This window comes from Daktulosphaira vitifoliae, unplaced genomic scaffold (assembly GCF_025091365.1).
Source record: "Daktulosphaira vitifoliae isolate Bord-2020 unplaced genomic scaffold, ASM2509136v1 Scaffold_4, whole genome shotgun sequence".
In the NCBI taxonomy this organism is placed as follows: Eukaryota; Metazoa; Arthropoda; class Insecta; order Hemiptera; family Phylloxeridae; genus Daktulosphaira; species Daktulosphaira vitifoliae.
In genome coordinates this window covers 11,228,467-11,250,803 of record NW_026099575.1, presented here as the reverse complement: position 1 = coordinate 11,250,803, position 22,337 = coordinate 11,228,467, and the positions used below count along the sequence as shown (strand labels likewise).

The 22,337-nt window shown below is 26.7% G+C and overlaps 2 protein-coding genes across 5 annotated transcripts in view; one reads left to right on the top strand and one right to left on the bottom strand.

Annotated features, from left to right (window-relative positions):
* Positions 1-3,039, bottom strand: part of LOC126906177 (brain-specific angiogenesis inhibitor 1-associated protein 2-like protein 1) — a 72,873-nt gene extending 69,834 nt beyond the window's left edge. The window contains exon 1 of one of the 2 annotated variants that reach the window (XM_050686518.1): positions 2,746-3,039. In XM_050686518.1, coding sequence (XP_050542475.1) covers positions 2,746-2,790 — 45 coding nt within the window. In that variant the 5' untranslated portion in view covers positions 2,791-3,039. The remainder of the gene's footprint in view (positions 1-2,745) is intronic. The other variant, XM_050686517.1, reaches the window with a different exon arrangement.
* A 6,016-nt stretch (positions 3,040-9,055) lies between these two features.
* On the top strand, positions 9,056-21,405 carry LOC126904438 (uncharacterized). Of its 3 annotated transcripts, none has more exons than XM_050683482.1 (19): positions 9,056-9,284; positions 13,928-14,013; positions 14,352-14,613; positions 15,759-16,043; positions 16,111-16,243; positions 16,303-16,445; positions 16,529-16,825; positions 16,882-16,995; positions 17,057-17,493; positions 17,697-17,821; positions 17,918-18,090; positions 18,190-18,368; positions 18,468-18,607; positions 18,685-18,930; positions 18,991-19,147; positions 19,214-19,348; positions 19,423-19,598; positions 19,981-20,145; positions 20,252-21,405. In XM_050683482.1, the coding sequence occupies exons 1-19, from the start codon at positions 9,203-9,205 to the stop codon at positions 20,472-20,474; spliced, it is 3,558 nt and encodes a 1,185-aa protein (XP_050539439.1). In that variant the 5' UTR covers positions 9,056-9,202; the 3' UTR covers positions 20,475-21,405. The 3 variants fall into 3 exon arrangements, with proteins under 3 accessions (XP_050539439.1, XP_050539438.1, XP_050539437.1); XM_050683481.1 differs by having other exon boundaries at positions 16,508-16,825; positions 20,264-21,405; XM_050683480.1 differs by having other exon boundaries at positions 16,508-16,825.
* The last annotated feature ends 932 nt before the right edge of the window (positions 21,406-22,337 follow it).

The window sequence follows — 22,337 nt, the reverse complement described above, 5'->3', positions numbered from 1 at the left end:
TAATTAACATAAAAATAATGTCTATTTTACGTACATTATTAATGTAACATTTGAGATAATAAGTGAAATAATATTTTTTTGATGAATTAAAATATTTATTCAGAGAACTACATAAAAATCATATTGTTTTTCAATAGTTCTGATTGTAGTCAATAAAACGGACGCTAAACGGTTCTCATTAAATGTAATCTTTTTTTTTTTTTTTTATGTAATTTATCACCAACTTCTGCAAGGTAATGTGATTTTTACGCATACGTTAATTATCAACCAAAAGTTTTAAAAGCGAAGTAATATTTGTCACAACAAATTAACAACTTTACATTTTATTTCAAGTGTAACTTTTAATAGTTCGGCTTCTGACCTCCATAAGTCCCGAGCTAATGTTCCTACTATACAGTTAGAAATGCAGAAACTACAGCTTACTGAATCATTCAAGAGCTTACAAATGAATAGAAAATATTTATTTTGTCAAGGTTGATAAATAGGTATTACCCATTTATAAAATACTTAGCGATATCGACTTAAAGTAAAAGCTAAAACGTGTTTTTACAGAAGTTTTTAAACTTTTTTAAAAGACTACTCAGTATTGAACCAATTAAATAAACAATATTTTATAATCCTAGCCGATTTTTAAAATCGATTAACTCTCGCTAATCAATTGGTAACTTACGAGTTCTTAGAAGTTTTATAAATGAACGTTTACAGATATTTTTTTAGACCTATAAAATACGCGCCCAATAAATCTGAGTCGCTTTCGATTACTTACATAAGTGTTGGGAAAATATTGAAAAAAATTTACTAGGGTGGATATTTTGCTGAAAACTGAGGAGACGTTAGTTTCCATTATTGTGGAAGTCAACGATTTCAGTTCAAACAGTGATAAGTTGTGGGTATCTCTCATCAAATTAAAATTAATCAGACGCAAACAAATGGTCACGCAACTTAATTGTGACCTAATAATGTACAAATTTATTTTTAGGGATTCTTGCATAAAAATCTTTATTGGAAATTTGATGGTATCATTTAAAAAATGAAACCAAGCAGAATAAAACACTTGTTACTATAATAAAAACATAATTTTACTCAGAGGCGTAAATTGAATTTTTACTTTATGTTATTTCTTTCAATTATTAATAACTTAAAATAAAAGTGCGATACAATAATACAACTTTATTGTTCACATTTTAGGACCAATCGCGGTTTTTTTACAGAAGATAATAAGTCGCCAATTGAAAATAATACTTGTTCATACAGAAATCATTTAAAGGACTAAATTTAAAATCAAGAAAAATACATTTATAAGTACATAAAAAAACCGATTTATATTAAAAAAAAAAAATGTTATCTTTAATTCAAATAATGTTTAATACTTTTGATGGATTAGTGGAATGCTATTGAAATATAAAATTACACGTTTTACCATTATTTTAATCATGTATAGCGTAAAAACTTCTGCGAGACCATTAATTTTTAACTGACAAGAAATATATTTATGACTATGGAAAATAGACTTTGACTCAGTTATACAAGATTTTAATGATTAATTTTGAAATATCTTCGTTCAAATAGAAAATAACTGCGTTAAACCCTTAGTTCTGTCTGTGTTTAGTATTCATTATAATATTAAACCTTGTCATGCACTTTTATAAGCCGTAAAAATGCATTTCAAAGTAAAAGAAAAGTTACTTTATTCCATACTACTAAAAATGCAAGTTTCCAATGGAATTTTGTAAAAAATAACGAACCTTCTTCCGAGTAATCATTAATGTAAATTTTAAATATACCGCCAAGAAAAAACTTTCTGAGATTATCAAAGGTATATATATATATTTAAAAAAAAAAAACAAATTTACATTTCTTTGTCAAATAGGATTTATTTGTACAATTCGATTATTGTACAAACGAGCAGAAAAATACTATTATCTCCTCATAAATAATTATTGAAAAATAAAAAAATAAAAAAATAATATAATAATGAAAATTCTGAATTTTAATAAATATTTTCTAAGTATTTACAAATATGACGGCACGATAATAATTTGTGACTTCCATACCGTTCCACCAAATTGAATACATTTTTAATTCATATTAATGACTGAATAATCTATTAAGGAATAAATGAAATTAATATATTTAAATAGTTTTCTTCGTTACTAATTAACCACATTGAACTTTCGTTATCTTTTTTATACTTTCAAGCACAAATAAACTAAACTAATCAGAGCCCTAAACCAACAGACTTCCGTGGCATGTTCAATTGATCTTAACATCGGCCAGAGACCAGGAAAACATTATTTATAATAACATTAATGTACCATACTTTAAGGGTAGATAGTAATTTACCGGTTGACTGGAATAAGTTGTCCTATTCAATTCTCCGGTGTATTGTTTGGCCCTCAATACGTCTGCTGTCTATATCCAAAATCAGTTTAACCGGAAATAATATATTACTTCTAATATTACTAAAAAGGTTACCCGTTTCATACATGTACAAAATATTTTTTGTATTTGAATGATTTTTCAGATAAGCCAATAAAGTTTATTGGTCTTGAATTATTTTTCGAATTTTAATTTTTTTTTTTCTAGACAGTGTTAAGTATATTCCCAAAAGATACACCTATCTTCTAATAAACGTAATCCAGTATTTTTAAGTAGCTATAATATTTAACAGCACAATTTCAAAAAAATATTATCAAGTCATCAAATATGAAAAACAAGGCCAATAATATACAACGTTAAATGTACCTTATAGATTCCATCAACGAGTTTGGTGATCTCTTCTGTCTCCATTATTGACTGCAGGTCGTGTTTGCGTATTGATTACTCAGGAGAAGTGCCTCGAAAATGCTATAAATTGTTTTTGTCCTATTACACCGTCAAGCCTTTGGACTTACATGCAACCAATAGTAATCAATCGAATCAAATTCAAAATTTCCAAATACACATCGGTACCAAATCGAGCACTTAAGCACAAACGTCCGGATATCGAACAACAGCACACAACGAGCGCGAGCAGTCACGTTGCCACTGAACACAAATCGCGCCGAGCCGTCAGATTGGTTACAAGAAGTTGGTGGCGCGTGTGCGAGTACTCGTCTTCCTATCATTCTTTAGCGGTGGGAAAAGACCTCTCACTGGAAACCCAAAAATGTTCGTCTCCACTATTCCCGTTTGGTATATTTATTCGTTTTCATTCAACCTACTATAGTTCTAGACTCTAGTGATGATTTCTGGGAATAGCTTTTCGTGCGATTAGATTTNGCAGGTCGTGTTTGCGTATTGATTACTCAGGAGAAGTGCCTCGAAAAGGCTATAAATTGTTTTTGTCCTATTACACCGCCAACCTTTGGACTTACATACAACCAATAGTAACGCAATATCGAATCAAATTCAAAATTTCCAAATACACATCGGTACCAAATCGAGCACTTAAGCACAAACGTCCGGATATCGAACAACAGCACACAACGAGCGCGAGCAGTCACGTTGCCACTGAACACAAATCGCGCCGAGCCGTCAGATTGGTTACAAGAAGTTGGTGGCGCGTGTGCGAGTACTCGTCTTCCTATCATTCTTTAGCGGTGGGAAAAGACCTCTCACTGGAAACCCAAAAATGTTCGTCTCCACTATTCCCGTTTGGTATATTTATTCGTTTTCATTCAACCTACTATAGTTCTAGACTCTAGTGATGATTTCTGGGAATAGCTTTTCGTGCGATTAGATTTATTTAATTTTTTCAAATAAAATTTATATGTTTCATATTATGAAAAAAAATATTACTTCTACATACGAAATAAATTATAGCTGAGTAGTAAATATTATATCAAATATTGATTAAATATAGTACTAGTTATATCCATTTATGGCTAACGTCACAGACGGAACTACGGCCTGGGCCATGACCCAGACTAATAAAACTCTTAGTTTGAAATTATTATTGTCATTTTTTATTTAAAATTAAAATATATTTTACAATCATCAGCGCTAAACACATATTGTTAATATTTAATATTTATGTTTAATTTTAAATAATATTAGCTACAGATGACCAATATGTTATATTGTAATCTTTGTTATTAAAAAAATGTACACTATTGAGATAATTGTAATATTCCTTTTAGTGAATAAAATATTAATTGCCGATTATGTAAATAACTCACTCCACATTCGTATAACAAATCAATAATATACAACTGTATCACAATACTTCCGTGGTTTTTATTTTGAAATAATATGTGTCAGGGTGTACTTGGGCGGAATAAAGGTCAAAAACACCCAAGGTGAAAATATTTATGTAATAAAGATACAGTTATACTTCAATTAGGAGGTGAGGTAGTAAAAATCTCTTTTATATATATTTTCCTGCCCATCACAAGAGTGAGAAAAAAATTGGGAGACAATCGATAGTTTTCCTCTCCCACTAAAAAAATATCATTATATAACGTTAATTAAATAATTTTTTAAATTTTGAAAGCGTTAATTTTATTTCTGGAAACTGTGAGCCGTCCACCCAACTTTCAGTCCGTAATTCACCAATAAAGTGAAATATTAGTTGGATTTTAAAATACAGAATTGTAATTTACAGATTTGTAAACAAAAATAATTTGTTGTTTTAACAAAATTATCACGTTTATGATTTTTAAAGCAAAAATTATTCAATTAGTAAACATTAAAAATCAATTTGTATGTAAATTAAGCAAGAAAAACAATAATAAGTAAAACTTATCAAGTGTAATACCATTAGGTCGATAGTTGTATTTTTACTCACTTGATACTGATAGGTAGTGGAAGGGTGATTATACCCTTCGACTAATTTATGTACAAATTATAAAATTAATAATCATCTTAAAAAGCTTTTTAATCATTTTTGTATGCAATTTCGTAATAACACAATTTCTTTCCTAAGTATTGAGATTACTAATATATGTCCTTGGTTAAATATTGGTAAATGCAATAAATAATTTTTTATTCATTATGAACATATTTTAATTTTTATGTATAATTTATTTTAAGGACAACACTGCCATCTCTTAATTTATTAACATACAAAATACAGTTGCATTAATCACACAGAGAGCGCTAAACCACATTTTTCTTATACATACTTATAAAAAGAACTGTTAAGTGTAAAAAAGTTAATTTGTTAAAACATAAATCGCTTTTTTTTATGATTTCCACTATTTACTATCACAGAACATTTTTAAATAATACGATTAGTTTTATTAAAAAAAAACTTAAGATTTTTTATCTAAATTGCACAAAGTGTAGCGCTTCATACATTATACTGGGCCACAATAAAATACAAAATTAAAGTTTAGTAATACTGTTTCCAATTAATCACATTTTTAATAAATCAATTGTAATTTAATTTTTATGCGATTTTTTACTATTAATATTTGATAATTAGTCGATATTTAATACCGTTAACCACTATATTAAAAAAAAAAAATTTGAGTGTTATAAACACTGGTTAAAGAATTAAATAACAGTTGTAATAAAAAAATGAATTCTACTTGACTTTTAATGCATTATGTGCCTAAAAGGTACCTGATTAAAAACATAGACAATAATATAATAAGAAATTCAGATTTTTTCTCTAAAGTAATATATTTATCATTCATAAATATCATAACATTGTTTATATAAATGTTACAGTTAACGATCGATTATTTATTATTAAACAAAAGATGTAATCAAAATATATCGAACAAATAATCGACATCGGTATAAAAACCATAACAAATGATATCGATATTATTTTTAATTATTGATACTATATTTTTCCTTAAAAAATTAAATTTTAATATTTTTGTAAAAAAAATCACTGTAAATAAACCCACAAAATATTTTCAAATAAAAAAAATTACGATAATTTTTTTATTTTTAAAATTAATAAATTATAATTATTTAAAATTGAAGTATTTACAAATCTAACAAAACAAACGCTTCAATAAACATAATTAACCACACTTTTAAACTGTAATGAACATTATTTACATCAATTTTTTAAATAATTCATAGCACATAGAAACAGCTTTTATTAGAATAAGAGTGAATGAACTCAATTTTATTTTATTTTTTTATTAGTATGATTTACGGAAACTGTAAAATGTAGTTCACATTATGTTTTTTTGTGTTTATTCATTATATTTTGTATTAACGTCATTGTACACTTTATTATCTTAATCGTGAATAGTTACAATATTGCGTAATCATTATCAGTGACGTACATCATTGAATGCTATAGATATTGTATGTTTTATTTTATAATATTCAAGGGCTTAATAAACGGGAACGTGAAAGTCAATCTATTAATTTTTTAAAGTTGGTTTTATATCGAGTGTAACATAAATCTAGAAAAAAGGATTTATTATTTTTATTGTAATAATTAGATGAATAAGGTACAGATTTGTATAGAATATGTTAAATAAAAAACAGTTTGGCCAGTTACAATATTTTATACGAAAAGTCATGAATTTTCGTGTACCGGATCTACTTGTAACTTTAGTGAATTAATCAAATGTACTCATAAATATCAAATTATTTATAGCGAAATTCTCAACAGTATTCACCAGAAATAAATCAAGATCAAACTAATGTATATTAGGCTACCGGAGACAAGTGTATTTCAAGAGTCCATCAATGACCCCAAAATTATAAAAAAATTAACAAATAAAAAAAACTTTTATTTTTTAATGTTAGCGTAAGTATTGGATAACATTAAAAAACAAAATTAGAAGAATTCATATTGAAAAATTTTTGTTGATTATATCTGAAATCTATCATAGTAAAATGATAAATATATTTACCTCGCAAATTTTACGAATCAACTTTAACAACTGAAGAATTTGCTGTAAAAACCAGATAGCTCCATTTTTAATGATATTTATTGTTATATGTCTTATGCTATAAATAAAACAAATCTTTAATTTAACATCAGGTATTTGTCATCAAATTATTTAATAAATAATATTACAAATGCAATTATATTATACGAAAATATAGAATTTTTTTAATGACTCATAAAATTTTAAAAATGACGAACTCTCTTCTTTATGTATCAAATTATTATGTTCTAGACCACTAAGTCAAAAAATGTTATCTAACATTTTTGTGATTCTGGAATTACAAATGGGGCCTAAAATAATGTATAATTTTCAAAACTATTCAGTAATAAAAAATTAGATTTGCAACTATACTAGTTAATTTGTTTATGAATTACAAAATTATTTACGTTTATTAAAATCTATTGATAACATTTTTTTTAATCTTCAATATAATTATGTTTTTGTTATTATGGTCATTATTGAAATTTCAATATTCACATATATATTACTAAAAAAAAGTAAGTATACTTACATTTTTAAATAGCAGATTCGTATTAAAACAAAAACAAAAAAATTAATTAACATGGATTAAAATATGGTAGAATATCATCAGATCAATGAAATACTAATGACAAAATCGAATTGAATCCAATAACACTTTTACATAACATAAAAGTACGTTAGTCACAAAATGACGGAAAAATCGGGTGTACTGAGTTTTAAGTATTTATTGTGGGTTATCACACTCTTAATTGATAATAGAGAATTTTCTTTTGTCCTACTAATTTTAGTTAATGTATTTATAACTTTTAACAAATGAACATTTTTCATAATTATCCACTTATAATTTAATAACATTAAATATGAAAAAAACCCAACTATTATAAACATTTTATAATGAAATTATTAGGATTATCCTTAGTAAATACTCGTTTATTGAATTGACCATTAGAAATGTATAGGTGATTTATTATTTATAAATATAATTAAAAGTTATTTAATCAGCTATACGTTTTTAAAGAATGACCAAATTTTAAGTTGTTTAATTATTTAGTATTACTAAATACAGCTGCACTTTTTAATAAAAAATTGGAAATTTTCAAAATTTACTTTTACTTTATATTACTAATAAATTTACAGTCTGCTAAAATGCAACACTGAATGTAACATCTAGCATATCTTCATTATAGATAATAAATCTTCTTTTCGTTGTGTTAGTTAAAAATTTGTAATTCTAAGTGTAATTAAAAAAAAAATTAACTAATATATATAGTTGACGTTTATTGTAACATACTAAGCAACATAAAGAATTTTCAACTGTCAATAGTTTTAATTATGTGTAATTACCTATGGATACTATTCATTTTTAGTACGTTTAGTTTTCTGGATGTAATTAAAATCAGCGACTGATTAGGATGGAATAGCAAATTACGGGGTGCAGCAGAGACCTTGAACAACGCTAATTAATGAAATCGTTGTGACCTTTGTCTGGGAATAGGTATGGTTTTTGACCCTACGTGAATATGCAAATAATTTTCATGCATATATTATTTAAAGATTGACTTGAGAAACTAATAATAGGTAAAACGACATCAGATTTAGAGATAACTATGGCGTATTATTTTCATTTTTAATTAAGTCAAATATTGTTTTTTCGAATATTTCGATTTTGCTTTCTTCTTTTAATTTATATTAAAAATGAATCTGTTATTTTGAAAAAATTGTATATACAACTAGTAAACAATTTTATATCTCCCTGCTCAAAAAAAAAAAAAATTTCCAGAAGCTATTTCCTATTTACAATAATACTAATATTATGCGACATAATTATATTTATATTTTGGTTTGGTATTATTCCGTAAGCTTTAGTGCATTATTTAACATTTAATAAAATATACTTAAATTATTCTTTTTTTTATTGAATTATTCTACATTTTTATATTTATTAATCCATTTTCTCTCTTGTCTTCCTCGTACAAAAAATTTCTAAAAATTAGATGGTTCATCGACCCTCCTCTATAGATGTCTCTTTCACTCTCACACTAGCCGTTGACCGCTTGAGTAAAAATCGAGGGTCCACACAGATTTGGTACTGCTATTTTTCCGGAAACCGGAACACAATAGCCGCCACATACTTCCGGCGCATTCGTTAACCAAGGACACACACGCGTGCGATGGCCTATCATGATGGAAATTGGATCTGGAAATCTCTTTTACCTTTTGGCATCTGAACCGGTCAGTTCAGTGTTAAGTAAATTCCGCATTTGTGACGAAAATTCGAGTGGCGATTTTATTTTTAATTAATTTCTTTTTAGTGCTAAGTTAAGCATTACATTTCTTTTGTGTATCGTACACCATGTGTGAGTAGTATTTCAATGGAGATGATATCATTAACTATTCGAAATATCATGGTTCAAGCTATCACAGTTCTTACTGTACTGAAAATGCTATCCAACGGTAAGATGAATTTTTTGAAAATAATATATAAATACTTCTATGACAAACTCAATTACTTTTTAATTGATGCCTAAATAATCCCAATATTTTAAAAACACGAACAAATGTTTAATTTAATGATTTTGTATTTTTTCTGTTTATAAATATAAATCTCATATATTACATCTATTATTTAATTAATTTAGGTTCGATTTTGATTTGAGTTGTGCTTTATATATCCTTTACGTTTAATATATTTATTACTTTAGTTTGTTGTTTTAAAACTGATTAAAAATAACATGATTTTGCTTTTTATACTTTTTATTTTTAATTTCTTTATTAGTTAAACTCATATCAAATTTGTTTAATATAAATTTGAATAAATAGTGGCGTATTTAAGTCCATGATGCATTGGGTCTAGACTATCTATGGATATAATATAGTTGTTAACATAGTAGCGTGTAGTGGAAAAGTAAATCTCCTCACTATTTTTTATTATTTAGATGCCATCTGAACATTATACAAAATTTCTAAATACACCTTATGAATAGAAATTAATAAAAAATTTAATTTATTTTTATTTTTTAAGTGTTTAAGTTTAATAATAAATTTATTCGTATTATTATGTACAATATTTTACAAATCAGGGATGTTATATGGGTATTTCAGCGAGCAACCGTCTGCTTTTTTTTATGGTGGCTGACAAAAATTAAGTATTTTTTTTTTGTAAAATATAATAACTATTTAAATAAAAAAAATAAGAAATGTCATCAATGAAAAATTGTGAATATGAAATGGTACATTTAAAAGTATACCAGCCCTAAAAAATGAAATGGTCCCTGTAATGGACTTCGAATTATAGATATAAGTAATNCCCCTGTAATAGACTTCGAATTATAGATATAAGTAATTATTGGGTAGTTTTTATTTTTATTCTAGCGACTCCCTCTTAATATATACTTGTAAATATAAATGGCTTAATTTAAATTTTAGTATTTTTTATTTTATTCAAATATAAATTAAAATTCTCATTCATCAACTAATTTTAGTATACAATTAAAATAACAATTAATTAATTATTAACACGACTTAAATAAACAAGACCCAACATTAAATTTTTTGTCCNATTAATTAATTATTAACACGGCTTAAATAAACAAGACCCAACATTAAATTTTTTGTCCAAAAAAAAATTTATTTTTTAAATAAAAAACAAAAAAAAGGTCATCAATAAGTAATCTGGATCTCTTAAGAGGCCAGGACTTTATACTATTGACCAAAAGAACATCGATGTTGTTGAAGTACTACGGTATAATTTATTGGGCTCAATTCTAGATCAAATGATTTTTATGATCGTTCATTTGTTAAAAAGTTATCTAGTATTAATGTAATTTATCGTAAATTTAATTTTTTATTCATTTGTGTTTATAAGTAACACCTTAGCATTGTCTCTAAAATGTGTTTTACGCGCACGTTTATAGTGCATAGCAATTAGTCCGAAGTCAATCGTTCCGGTGATTAAATACGCAGGGCTCAATTAAACCACTAACTGATCCGTAATGGAATTTGGAACAAAAAGCTATTTCATAGGTATTTTTTATGATAATCACACTCTAATGATTATGAGTTTTAATTTAGTTAGGTGAGAGATTTAGCAGGTTCATTATTTGCAATTAAAAGTACTAGACTAAAATTTTGTAAAATAAAATAAAGTTAAAAAATCTGATTAGGGTCAAATAAGACCTTGACATATAAAAATTTAACCAAACATTTGTGCTCTTGGATATTTGCATTGTTTTATAACAATTATTATATGCATTGTTGTTTAATTTGCATTATTATACTCATGACCAAGCAACGTGAAATTTTATTGTAAATACAGTAAGTAGTCATCAAATAATTATGATACTACTAAAACTTTTTTTAATGAACATAATAAATAACTAATTTACTTGTTTAACTAGAAAATTATTACAATTGACTCAAACTTATAATAAAATAATAATATTTTATCCTTCAATAAGGGTACTTAGAACATAAACAATAATCACTAGAAATGTAATATACTGTATAAACATTTTCTGGTAATTATTGTCTCATATATTTGAGTATTTTTTTTTACATCACCCGAATTTAACTAGTCAATCTCATTTCTAGTCAGTTTCAAATGATTGTAGTAACTATTATTGGTTGCATTTTTTAGATGTTGAATTTGCATGACCTCTTGTATCTAGATCAACCTGAGATAACAGGTGGTTCACTGAACTCTGCATAACATTGTAAATCATTGTAAGTTTTCGCATCGTTGAACAAACCACAAAAAATCATGGGGTCGAAATAAATATTTTTTACAATATTTATTATTTCTACCAAATAATATACCCTTAAATCACACTTATATTAATTTATAGTTTACTTTATATAAAAAAAAATAGATTAATACATAATAGTATTATATAAACCTATTTCTAATACTTTTTTTACAGTTAAAAATTATTTTGAACTCTAATACACTGAAATATAAAAATAACATTTATTAAAAAATTAATATACTACTTTATTTTTATTTTTGTGTAGTATTACCTGTTTAATTATAATTATTTTATTAATTCTGTCAATGGCAGACAAATAGGAGGTTGGCTTGGGGATAAATTAACACACCCTATTTGACATTTTTGTACAATTTTTTGAAACTTAATAAGAAGAAATCCATTTATGTATTAATACGTATGTATTATATTTATTGACCACAATAATATTCTGATATAGTTAATATAAATAAAAAAGCTCTTAGATATAGAGTTACAGATTCCACAAAAATTATTATCGTAAAGGTTATTAATCCGACCTGTGGAAAAATCATTTGATCGCCACTGAATTCAATAAAAAATCTTATTACTTGACTTTATTAAAATAATTGAAAAAATTCGCCAATTAATGATCGATTGATAATTACTACAGTCACGTTATTCAAAAATCAATAGTAACGGATTTAAATAGTATTGTTATTTTAAAACTGTGTCAAATAATGAACATAGCCTTTGGTGTCCAGAGGAAGTTACGGTCAATGAATCTCGTTGCTATTGGGTTTTCCGATTTTTATGTGAATACTTAATTATTTTTATAGTAATAATATCTGTTATGAAAATTTTATTATAAATTAATGCTCTATAGCATTTATCATCATAGTAAATTTATCATCCACTATTAACAAAAATGTATGATAGAATTATTTTTTCTTAAGGCGGTTAAATAAATTTTGAAATACTGGAATCTTAGACGTATTACTTTTGCCTACATGAGTCGCCGTTTTTACATACACATTACTAATTAACACTAATCTTGTAAATATATCTACATAAGTACTGTTATTAAACACATATTTTATTAATAATTAGTAATTTAAACGAATTGATTGTATTGGTCAGTATATTAAAGTACACCTACTTTAATTTTTGCCTTCTTACCAGGCAAATTACATTTACCTTTTGATTAGGGGTCCCGTTTTTGTACGTGAATATGAATGTACGTGTTCACGTATATCGTGATCACGTGAATGAAACAAATTAAATCACGTATGGTTAATACACGTGAATCAATGAAAGCTTATTCACGTGAACACGTACCTGAATAAAATTCACGTGAGCACGTGAATGAGTATATTCACGTGAACAAATTGTAATTTTGTTTATTAGCTTCATGATCTTTTATTATGAATTTAACTAATGTAAACGAAAAGGTACGNGAGTAAGATCATCTTTGTTTTACGAATAAAAGTAAAGAACTCAGTAAAATACGTGTATACACAAATTCATATAACAATTCACGGATTCACGTGAATATAATAATTCACGGATTCACGTGAATATAATATTTCACGGGTTCACGTGAATAATATCATAAATTCACGGACAATTTTAAGCAACGGGTTTTATAAATCGAACCTTAATTTCACGTGAACACGTGAAAGCGTGTACACGTGAAATAACGAGCACACCTTTTGATAGATAAAAATATAATTCTATTATTGCTCAATGATATATATTTTTTATACAAAGTACCTCTAATCTAATTACTTTTATAAGTTTTGAGTAAATTAAAATTTTAGAATATTTTTATTTTATTTTTTGACAATCATTGTATTTAGGTCTTCGTTTTCTTTTATATGACATATCGTGATTTTAAATTATCTTAAATACTAGTTTATAATATACATTTTATAACAATGACAAAAGTGTTTCCTAGAGTTGTCAAATGAAAAACATTGTTTCATTAAATATTTAACATGTGTTAAATACTAAATTATTCCTATATTACTACTCAAATACAATGATATGAACAACTAGTGAAAAACTGAGGGTGTAAAACCTAATTTTATTTCTTAGATATACATTTACATTTGTGATACTTACAATACATATAATATATATTGTATACTATTTATATTTGATGAATAAGTCACTTTCGATCCCTCAACTTCTTCTAAGACAACGACAAAAATCTTATCCATGGGTTATATATTTATAAATTGATTTGTTTTTCAATATAAAAAATGGAAAATTGTATAACCTACTTATTTTGTGATACCAATGCTGGATTACCATTATCATGATAATTATACAAATTAAATTTACTTATACTCTAAATGATTAATCGCTTTCCAGCACAAACTACGTGTAATCAAGGAATTGGGCGTATTGTTTATGAAAGACTTCCAGATTATCAACTTCAAGGCTTTGACGATGACGTGGTAAGATTTTATATTGATTAAAGTTATACAAATATTACAATAAATATTCATTAAAAATTTTAACTTTTATTCGACTTTCAATTGACTATGGATTCCACAGTTCATAGTTTATGCTAAAACTAGAAAAATTTAGTTATTATATTTCAATTCATAAAATTATTTTTACTTTAAAAATAAAGCTAAATATTCTGCTGTCATTTCTTTAAACTTTTTTCTTAAAAATTTGTCTATTACTTTTAATTTATAACATAATAATAGTTGTATTTCATTATTACTATACATGTATTTTTTTTATAAATAAAATAATGATACCATTATATTTCATTTTATATGTTAAGGTTCGAGATACAGTGCCACCATTCCGTGTTTTAGAAAAATGCCAAGAACTGTGTTTGCGTGATCGAACAGCTGCAAACAACTTAGTTCGAACATGCACTTCCTTTGATTTTCAACCCGGCACCCGAATAGCTTCATTTGGTGGTACAGTCGAATATGAAGAATCAACGTGTTACCTGACCAGAGAACAGGCTCATCCGGAAGGAATTGGAGTCTTGGTACAAGTACCTAATTCAGTACATTATACAGAAGTTTGTCTATCATGTGAGCTTAACTAATTTATTTCCTATTAAATTAACATATTATTATACTTAGAGGAATTTTTTAGTTATAAAATTTTCTCAACATAATTGGCATCGTCCAAGAAGTATAATTTGAGGGAGTTTTGCATTTATTACATAGTTGGATATTATTTTGGTCATAATTTGTTTAACTACATTTTTACTATAGTTCATATCATATTTTAACCTCAAAAGGTTATTATATATGTGTGCATATTATACACTGTATAATGATATTATACATATAATAGTCATACATTGAATGACTACAATAAAATTATACGTGCTAAATTGTAAAATGTATTAAGGATGGTGAACAGAGTTTTTTTTTTTATGAAACTAAAAAATTATATATATATATATATATATTAAATTATTTCAATATAAGTATACACTAGGAGATCCTTTTATCATGGATCACATAATAAATCGAAAAATATTAAAAAATGTTTTATTTGTTTCTTTTAGTTCCATATTTTTCATAATTTATCAAGCATTAATTAACATATAGATAATTAATCATAGTTAAGATTTCAAAAATGATAATAAAAAACAACATTGATTGGAGTAAAGATAAAAGCGGGGCATTTTAAAATGAGCCAATAAGAACTTTTAAATTGTAAGAGTACACACATTTGCAAAATATATTCGCGGTGTGAGCGTTACTATTTTTATCACTAGACATTTCTCAGTGTCACTCTTCCTCCCGCCTAGGCATAAAAATGTTAATAACTTCTGAAATACTGTTCTAAAAGTTGTTATCGGCTAGTAATTTTCTTAACTAGATCATCATCTAATAAATAAGCTATTAAATTATGTATGTTACCATTTAAAAAATTAAAAATAACACCCTTAAAGGATGATCATAAAAAATATTATTAAATAATTTTAATAGTAGTTTGTAATAAAAGAATCACTCTGTATAATTTCAAAATTTGTGGTGTTATAAATAAAATGTTTTTTTTTAATAGAAAGTAAATTATTGTTAAATCAAATTTATAAAAATTAAATTACTGTGATAATTTATCACTGAACATTAATATTTTTACTGTTAAGTAAATAATATTAGGTAACAGATAATTAATTTCAGTTACTAATAATAATTTGATTAATACAAATAATTTGTAGCAAGTCGCATAGAGAGAGAATGCGCTAACAGACACTATGTATTTGAAAGACACCCCAGAAAAAAATTGAAAATGCCACCTACGGCTGAATACAAAGAAGTAATAGCCGCTAATAGAACAGACTGTGAAGATAAGTGTCTTAACGAGTTTACATTTGTTTGTCGATCAGCATCATATGACTCTACAGGAAAAACCTGTTGGTTAAGTAGATTTACTAGACGATCAAATCCAGAACTATTGGAAGATGATCCCACATCAGACTATTTAGAAAATACTTGTTTGAGTGGTAAGTCCTAACAAGTAAATATAGGTTTATTTAAAATTGTGAACTTTTAATTAATTATGTACTCTAGTGGAGAAAAGATGTGATGGTCAAATTATTTTTGTCAAAGAAGAAAACAAAAGACTGGCTGGTCCTTTTGAAGTTGATATTTTTGCTAACCTGTCTTTGATCGAATGTCAAGCTCAGTGTCTCCGAGCTGAAAAGTAACTTTTTAAGATAATGTTATTCCACATGATAAATTCAAATATTTATTCATTTTTAGATACTTCTGTCGAGCAATTGAATATGATGAAATTTTAAGAAGATGTATAGTATTTGAAGAAGATTCAATGTCACAAAGAGATGACTTGCGTGTTAACACCAATCCAACACCTTATGACTTGTACGATGTTGTCTGTCTTGATGGTAAGTGTACAATTTTAATTAGTGTCTTCTATCACGAGTGTTTTCACAGGGCTTTTAATCAGGTGCTGGTGATTTTGTCAAAGGTCCCGAAAAAGAATTTTCAGATAATACGCCTTATCTATTTGCTGACGGAGGCCGAAGACCAGACACAGCATTCCAAAGATATAGAAATAGTCGATTAGGTGGCGAATTTCATTCAGAAATTACAGGAAAATCGTTGAGTGAATGCTTAGATGAATGTTTACGTCAAGCTAGTTTCCAATGCCGATCAGCAGTTTATAGCGAGCGTTTCCGTATTTGTAGATTAAGTCGTTTTAGCCAAAGAGATGGTCATCGGGTGATATATGATGCAGATTATGATTACTACGAAAACTTAATAAGTAATTTTGTTAAAATTCATGATTATTTAAACAAATGTTAATCATATATTTTTAAGGCAATCCAACACTTGGAAGACCAACAGAACCTGGCCCTCTTGAGCAAGGATCAAATTTCTTAGGTAACGGTGGTAGACCATTACCATCGTATACAGCTAAGCCACCTATTAGCGGTAATCTTTATTTTATGATAAAAATAAACATAAAATTATTTTTATTTTTTTTTTATTGTAGGATTTGGTGGTATATATGGAGGAGGATCCTACCCACATTATGTTGGAAACGGTGGCGTTGGTAATATGGGAGGTGTTGGTGGGATTGTCAGTCAACAACCATTTGATGTACGAGGTCCATCTGGAGGAGGAGGATCAGCTTATTGGGCAACTCATGGAAACGTTCCTTCTTATGCAGGCTCTAGTCCTGGAATAGTTGGATCATCGTTACCACCTTATACACCTTCGTCTTTATCACCGTTAGGATCATCTTTAGGTCCTTCTATTGGACCATCATTAGGACCATCATTTGGAGGTTCATCATTTGGGCCAGCTATTGGCTCTTCTTTAGGTCCACAATTTGGTGTATCGCCAGGCCCGGCATATTTTAATGGAGGCAGTGCCATAGATAATAGACCTCCATTGAGATGTGATGAAGGAACTGATGGATTTAAACAAGTGCGCATCTTATTAAAAATAAATTTATAAACATTGATCTAACGAAAATCAAGTATTTAATTTTTTTTTTAAGTTGGGCACTTATTTGTTTATAATTTATATTTTTCAGTTAAAATATTCTAATTATTTTTGAGTGCTTGTAAGTTTTTGTTTATTAAAAAATATTTAATAAATGTGTCTAATGTCACAATTAATTATTTTAGATGGGAGTACGGATGCGAATGGCTAGAGGATTAATAAGACGTACAATTAACGTACCTACGTTGGCACATTGTGAACAAGAATGTGCTTTAGCAAGAGATTTCAACTGTCGGTCGTTCAATTTCAGGTAAATAACTTTTTGATTATTGGTTTTAGTTTTTTTTTTTTTTTTTAACAAGTTATTTATTCTAATAAATAATCTTCTTATAACAATTTTATATAGAACTATTATACCACTATATGGAGGCACTCATAATTGCGAACTTAGTGATCAAGAATCATCACGTTTCTTGACCAACGATCATTTAGGATCCGCTTATTTCGAGAACCATGCAGATTATGATTTTTATGAACGGACGACAATAGGAAACCGAATGGGACAAGACTGTCTTGATGGTAATTTAAAATATTTATAAAAATAAACATAAGTATTTTAGCCATTAGTACTATTTAATTAAATTATAATTTGATTATGTATCGATTTTTATAAAACAGTAACTCAAGACTGTAATGAAGATGGTATGGAGTTTACTCTGAGAACACCAGAAGGATTTTTGGGAAGAATATACACTCATGGTTACTATGACAGGTGTTTTTTTAGAGGAACTGGAGGTACAGCAAATGTATTGCGAATAACAGGTGCTCAAGGATATCCGGATTGCGGAACAATGAGGGTACATAAATTATTTTGCTATTCAAAAAGCTAAAAATATTTCGCTTGTACATTTATTCATTCAATTTTATTTAATTTGTTATTTTTTTTTATATTTTAGTTTGGTGACATGATGACAAATATAGTTGTAGTACAATTTAGTGATTATGTTCAAACTAGTAGAGATAAACGTTACAATCTTACTTGTTTATTTCGAGGGCCAGGCGAGACTGTCGTCACATCCAATTACATGACGGCCAAGTAAAAAAGTTTAATTTTAATTAAATTATAAATACTAATATTTTAGACCTATAATCTTTGTTTGACCTTTTTTTTAGTTCTGGCAGTCCAATTCCAATAGAATACTTACCAGCCGAAAACTCATTGAGTTCTCGAGTTCGACTTATGATTTTATTCCAAGGTCGACCAACACAAACTATCGCTGTGGGGGATCCATTGACTTTTCGCATAGAATCTCAAGATGGGTACAATAACTATGGTAGTAATAGTGATATATTTGCTACCAACGTTGTAGCTCGAGATCCATACAGTGGACGAAGCGTTCAACTTATAGATCGTTATGGGTTAGTTTTATTAATGTTTTTGAAAAAAAAAGTAAAAAATGTAAACAAATTTTATTTTAGGTGTCCAGTTGATAATTTTGTTTTTCCTGGTTTGGATAAATCTCGAGATGGCGATGGAGGTTTAGAAGCTAGATTCCAAGCTTTCAAGATTCCTGAATCTAACTTTTTAGTTTTTGAAGCAACTGTCCGTACATGTCGAGATCAACCTTGTCAACCTGTAATTTAATTTTATTTAATTGCAACAATAATAAAAAAAAATATTTTAGTCTCTTAAAAATTATAGGCTTATTGTAATTCATTACATCCTGGAGGTAGAACAGAAACGTCACTGGGACGTAGACGGAGAGATGTTAGCCAAAACGACACAGAAGATGCTAATGAGGAAACGGAAGAAGAAAAAGTTCATCAAGTAATTGAAGTAAGGTGTCACATTTATTAATGACAATTTTAAATACTAAGCTATTATTTTCTCAACTTTATTGTATTGTTAAGGTCTTTGAAAGTCGAAATGATATGCCTACTATGGAACAACAAAATTCAGTAGAAGCAATAGTTGCACAGAAACTAGTTTGTTTATCAAATAGAGAGTATTATAGTATGATCTTCACTTTATTCATGTTTTTAGCATTGCTGATTACGGTTTGCTTATCTGCTGGAATATATTACAAGTAATATATGTAAATTAATAAGACCTTTAAATTTTATTATATGTAATCATAAATATTTTATTTATATTTTCTTGAAATTCACTTACACGAGTTATCTAGTCATCCAATTATTTTTTAATTTTGCTTTTATCATACGCATAATCTTATTACTATTTAAAAAATATTAAAACATAAAAGAAAATTTGAATTACGTCCTAATGCAACTTGATGATTTGTATTTAATTAATAATGTAGAGAACTAGTACAAGGGGTATACAAAATTAGTCCGCTTAAAAAGGTTTCGTAAACAAATTAATTTTTTTACACCAGCCCTGATAATATAACAAATTTAAACTTTAAGTTTCGAACTATACTTGAAAATATTTTTTAACTTGTAATACAGACGATACTGGCTTTTGATGACTAAAGAAAAAATGATAAACACTAGTTGTAATAGTAGTACAAATGACAGACAAAGTACTGGACATGGAAGAGCTTTTTCATCTGTAGGACGTCGTAGTTTTTTCTCGAATTTCAGCGGTCGCAAGCCGTTTCGAAATGCTTTTTGGTAAATATTTTTTTCTTGCAAGTCGATATATGTCACTCTAAGTTCTAAAGATTTCTTGTTAAAATGTTGAAGATTATTAATATAATAGTAAAATAATAATTAATAGTAACTTACATAGGGCACACCAAGAAGAAATTCCATCAGATCCTACTGTGAATCAAATGGTTATTGGTGACATAAATAAAGGATTTGTTAAAGACCCTAGTGAACCAATTTACACTGACCCATCACTATTTGAGGAACGTTCCCGTAGTCTGCGTAGTATTTCAACAACAGTCGGTCAAAATCGTACAGCGTTTAAAAACGATCCTGTTCTCTTGTGTCACTGACACAATAGTATAGATTTTAGAGTATACATGTAATAATTAAGCTTAAAATATTTTTACCTTATTAATAATGTTTGTAATTCTAATATTTTTACCTTATTAATAATGTTTATAATTCTAATATTTTTAAAAATTCATAATAATTTCTATTTAAAAGTTAAAAATAAAATATTTGTTTTTCATTATTTAGAATAAATAGTATTTCATTAGTAATTTTACAGCTTTAACAATTTGTTTAAAATCTCAAACTGTAATTCTGTTCGAAGTAAATATTAATCAAATTTTTTAACTATTAATTTAATGTACGAAACAATGCAAAATTTGCGAATTTTTTTGATCTAGTAAAATAGGTATAAATTACAATAAACTTTTTAACAAGTTTAACTGTTCGATTGATAAAAATTGGCATTCATATTCCTTTATTAATTTTTTATTTTAAAATAAAATTAACATTATAACTATTCATATAGATTAATAATATAATTTTTTTATGTTGTATAAGTCAATTTTTTAATTTAACTAATTATTATTATTTAGATTGTAACATTCATATACACGTTTTATTTATTATGTAATTCTAATCAATGGCGGATTTAAGGGGGATCCGGGAGGTCTTAACTCCTCTCAAAGACATCAATATTTTTACAACATATTATATATAAGGTAAAAGACTCTGATACTTAATCCAAGTAAATTTTATTCTTTAAAAAAACACCAAAAAAGAATCAAATCTGCCACTGATTCTAGTATAAAATCTATATCTTAAAATTATGTTTATGTGCACCGAGATATTTCATAACAATTTATTGTGATAAAATAGATTAAGTGTTTAAGGCGCATTATATGTAAAAAAAACTGTAAATACACAATAATTAGTATAAATGTGATTTTATTATAAAAAAATTTAATCTTTCGGAAAATAATTTTATTTTATTTATACATTGAAAAAAATCAGAGAATCATTGGAAAAATGTAATCCACTTCTAGAGCTTATATTTTAAAACATATTCTGTAAAAATGGTTTGTATTGAAAATAAAAATGTAAAATTTCAATTTAACATATCAAAAAACTTTTGACGGTAAATGACATCAATGATAAATTAAAAAAACGGTAGCACAGTGGAGTCTTGGCACAGTGTGGACGTGTCATAAATGAAACAAGTATAGATGATATCCGACAGTAATTAATATCACTATCATAAGAAACGCTTCGATGCAAATCTGTAGATAGTGTATAATTTTAAGAAATTTATAGATTATCTCAAAAGCAAAATGAATTCCTATTTCCTTCATTATTCCTGATTAGTAGTTAATTGATTTAGAAGTAAAATTTATGAATAATTTTTTTATTATCAATTATATGTAGTAAGAAATTAATATTTAATAATTTAATATTGTAATTTTTTTGGAGAATTTATAAAAAATTATAAAATCATTATTACATTTATGGCAAAGTTGTATAAAAATTGAAGGGCTTCAAATAACTGCATTTAGATTTTTTCTATCGCCCTTAATTTTTGAGATTATTACTAATTAGTTAAAAACTATAGGATATTACTATAAGGAATATAGTCCTGAATATTTCAACTGTATCATTAATTTAAACACCAAGAGTTATATAGAAATGATTTATTGGGAAATAAATACAAAAAATATATTAAGTGATTTTAGCGAAATTTTAACAAATCAATTTAATTATTATTCAGTTATTGAATTATACAAATTTATTTAATTTTTTTGTTTATTAAACAACTTTTAAATATTTATTTTATCATGTAAAACATTTTTAGGCTATAATTTGTATTGATTTCCATCTAGGTATTTTGTTCTTTGAAGATAATTTAAAATATTTTTTTAATACCCTTT

What these genes read in the sequence shown, in the direction of transcription:
- LOC126904438 (XM_050683480.1), top strand. Translation starts at nt 9,203, where the DNA reads ATGGAGATGATATCATTAACTATTCGAAATATCATGGTTCAAGCTATC. An exon ending in CGATGTTGTCTGTCTTGATG is followed by an intron (nt 16,446 to 16,507) that starts GTAAGTGTACAA and finishes GCTTTTAATCAG; the next exon opens with GTGCTGGTGATTTTGTCAAA. An exon ending in TCTGCTGGAATATATTACAA is followed by an intron (nt 19,599 to 19,980) that starts GTAATATATGTA and finishes CTTGTAATACAG; the next exon opens with ACGATACTGGCTTTTGATGA.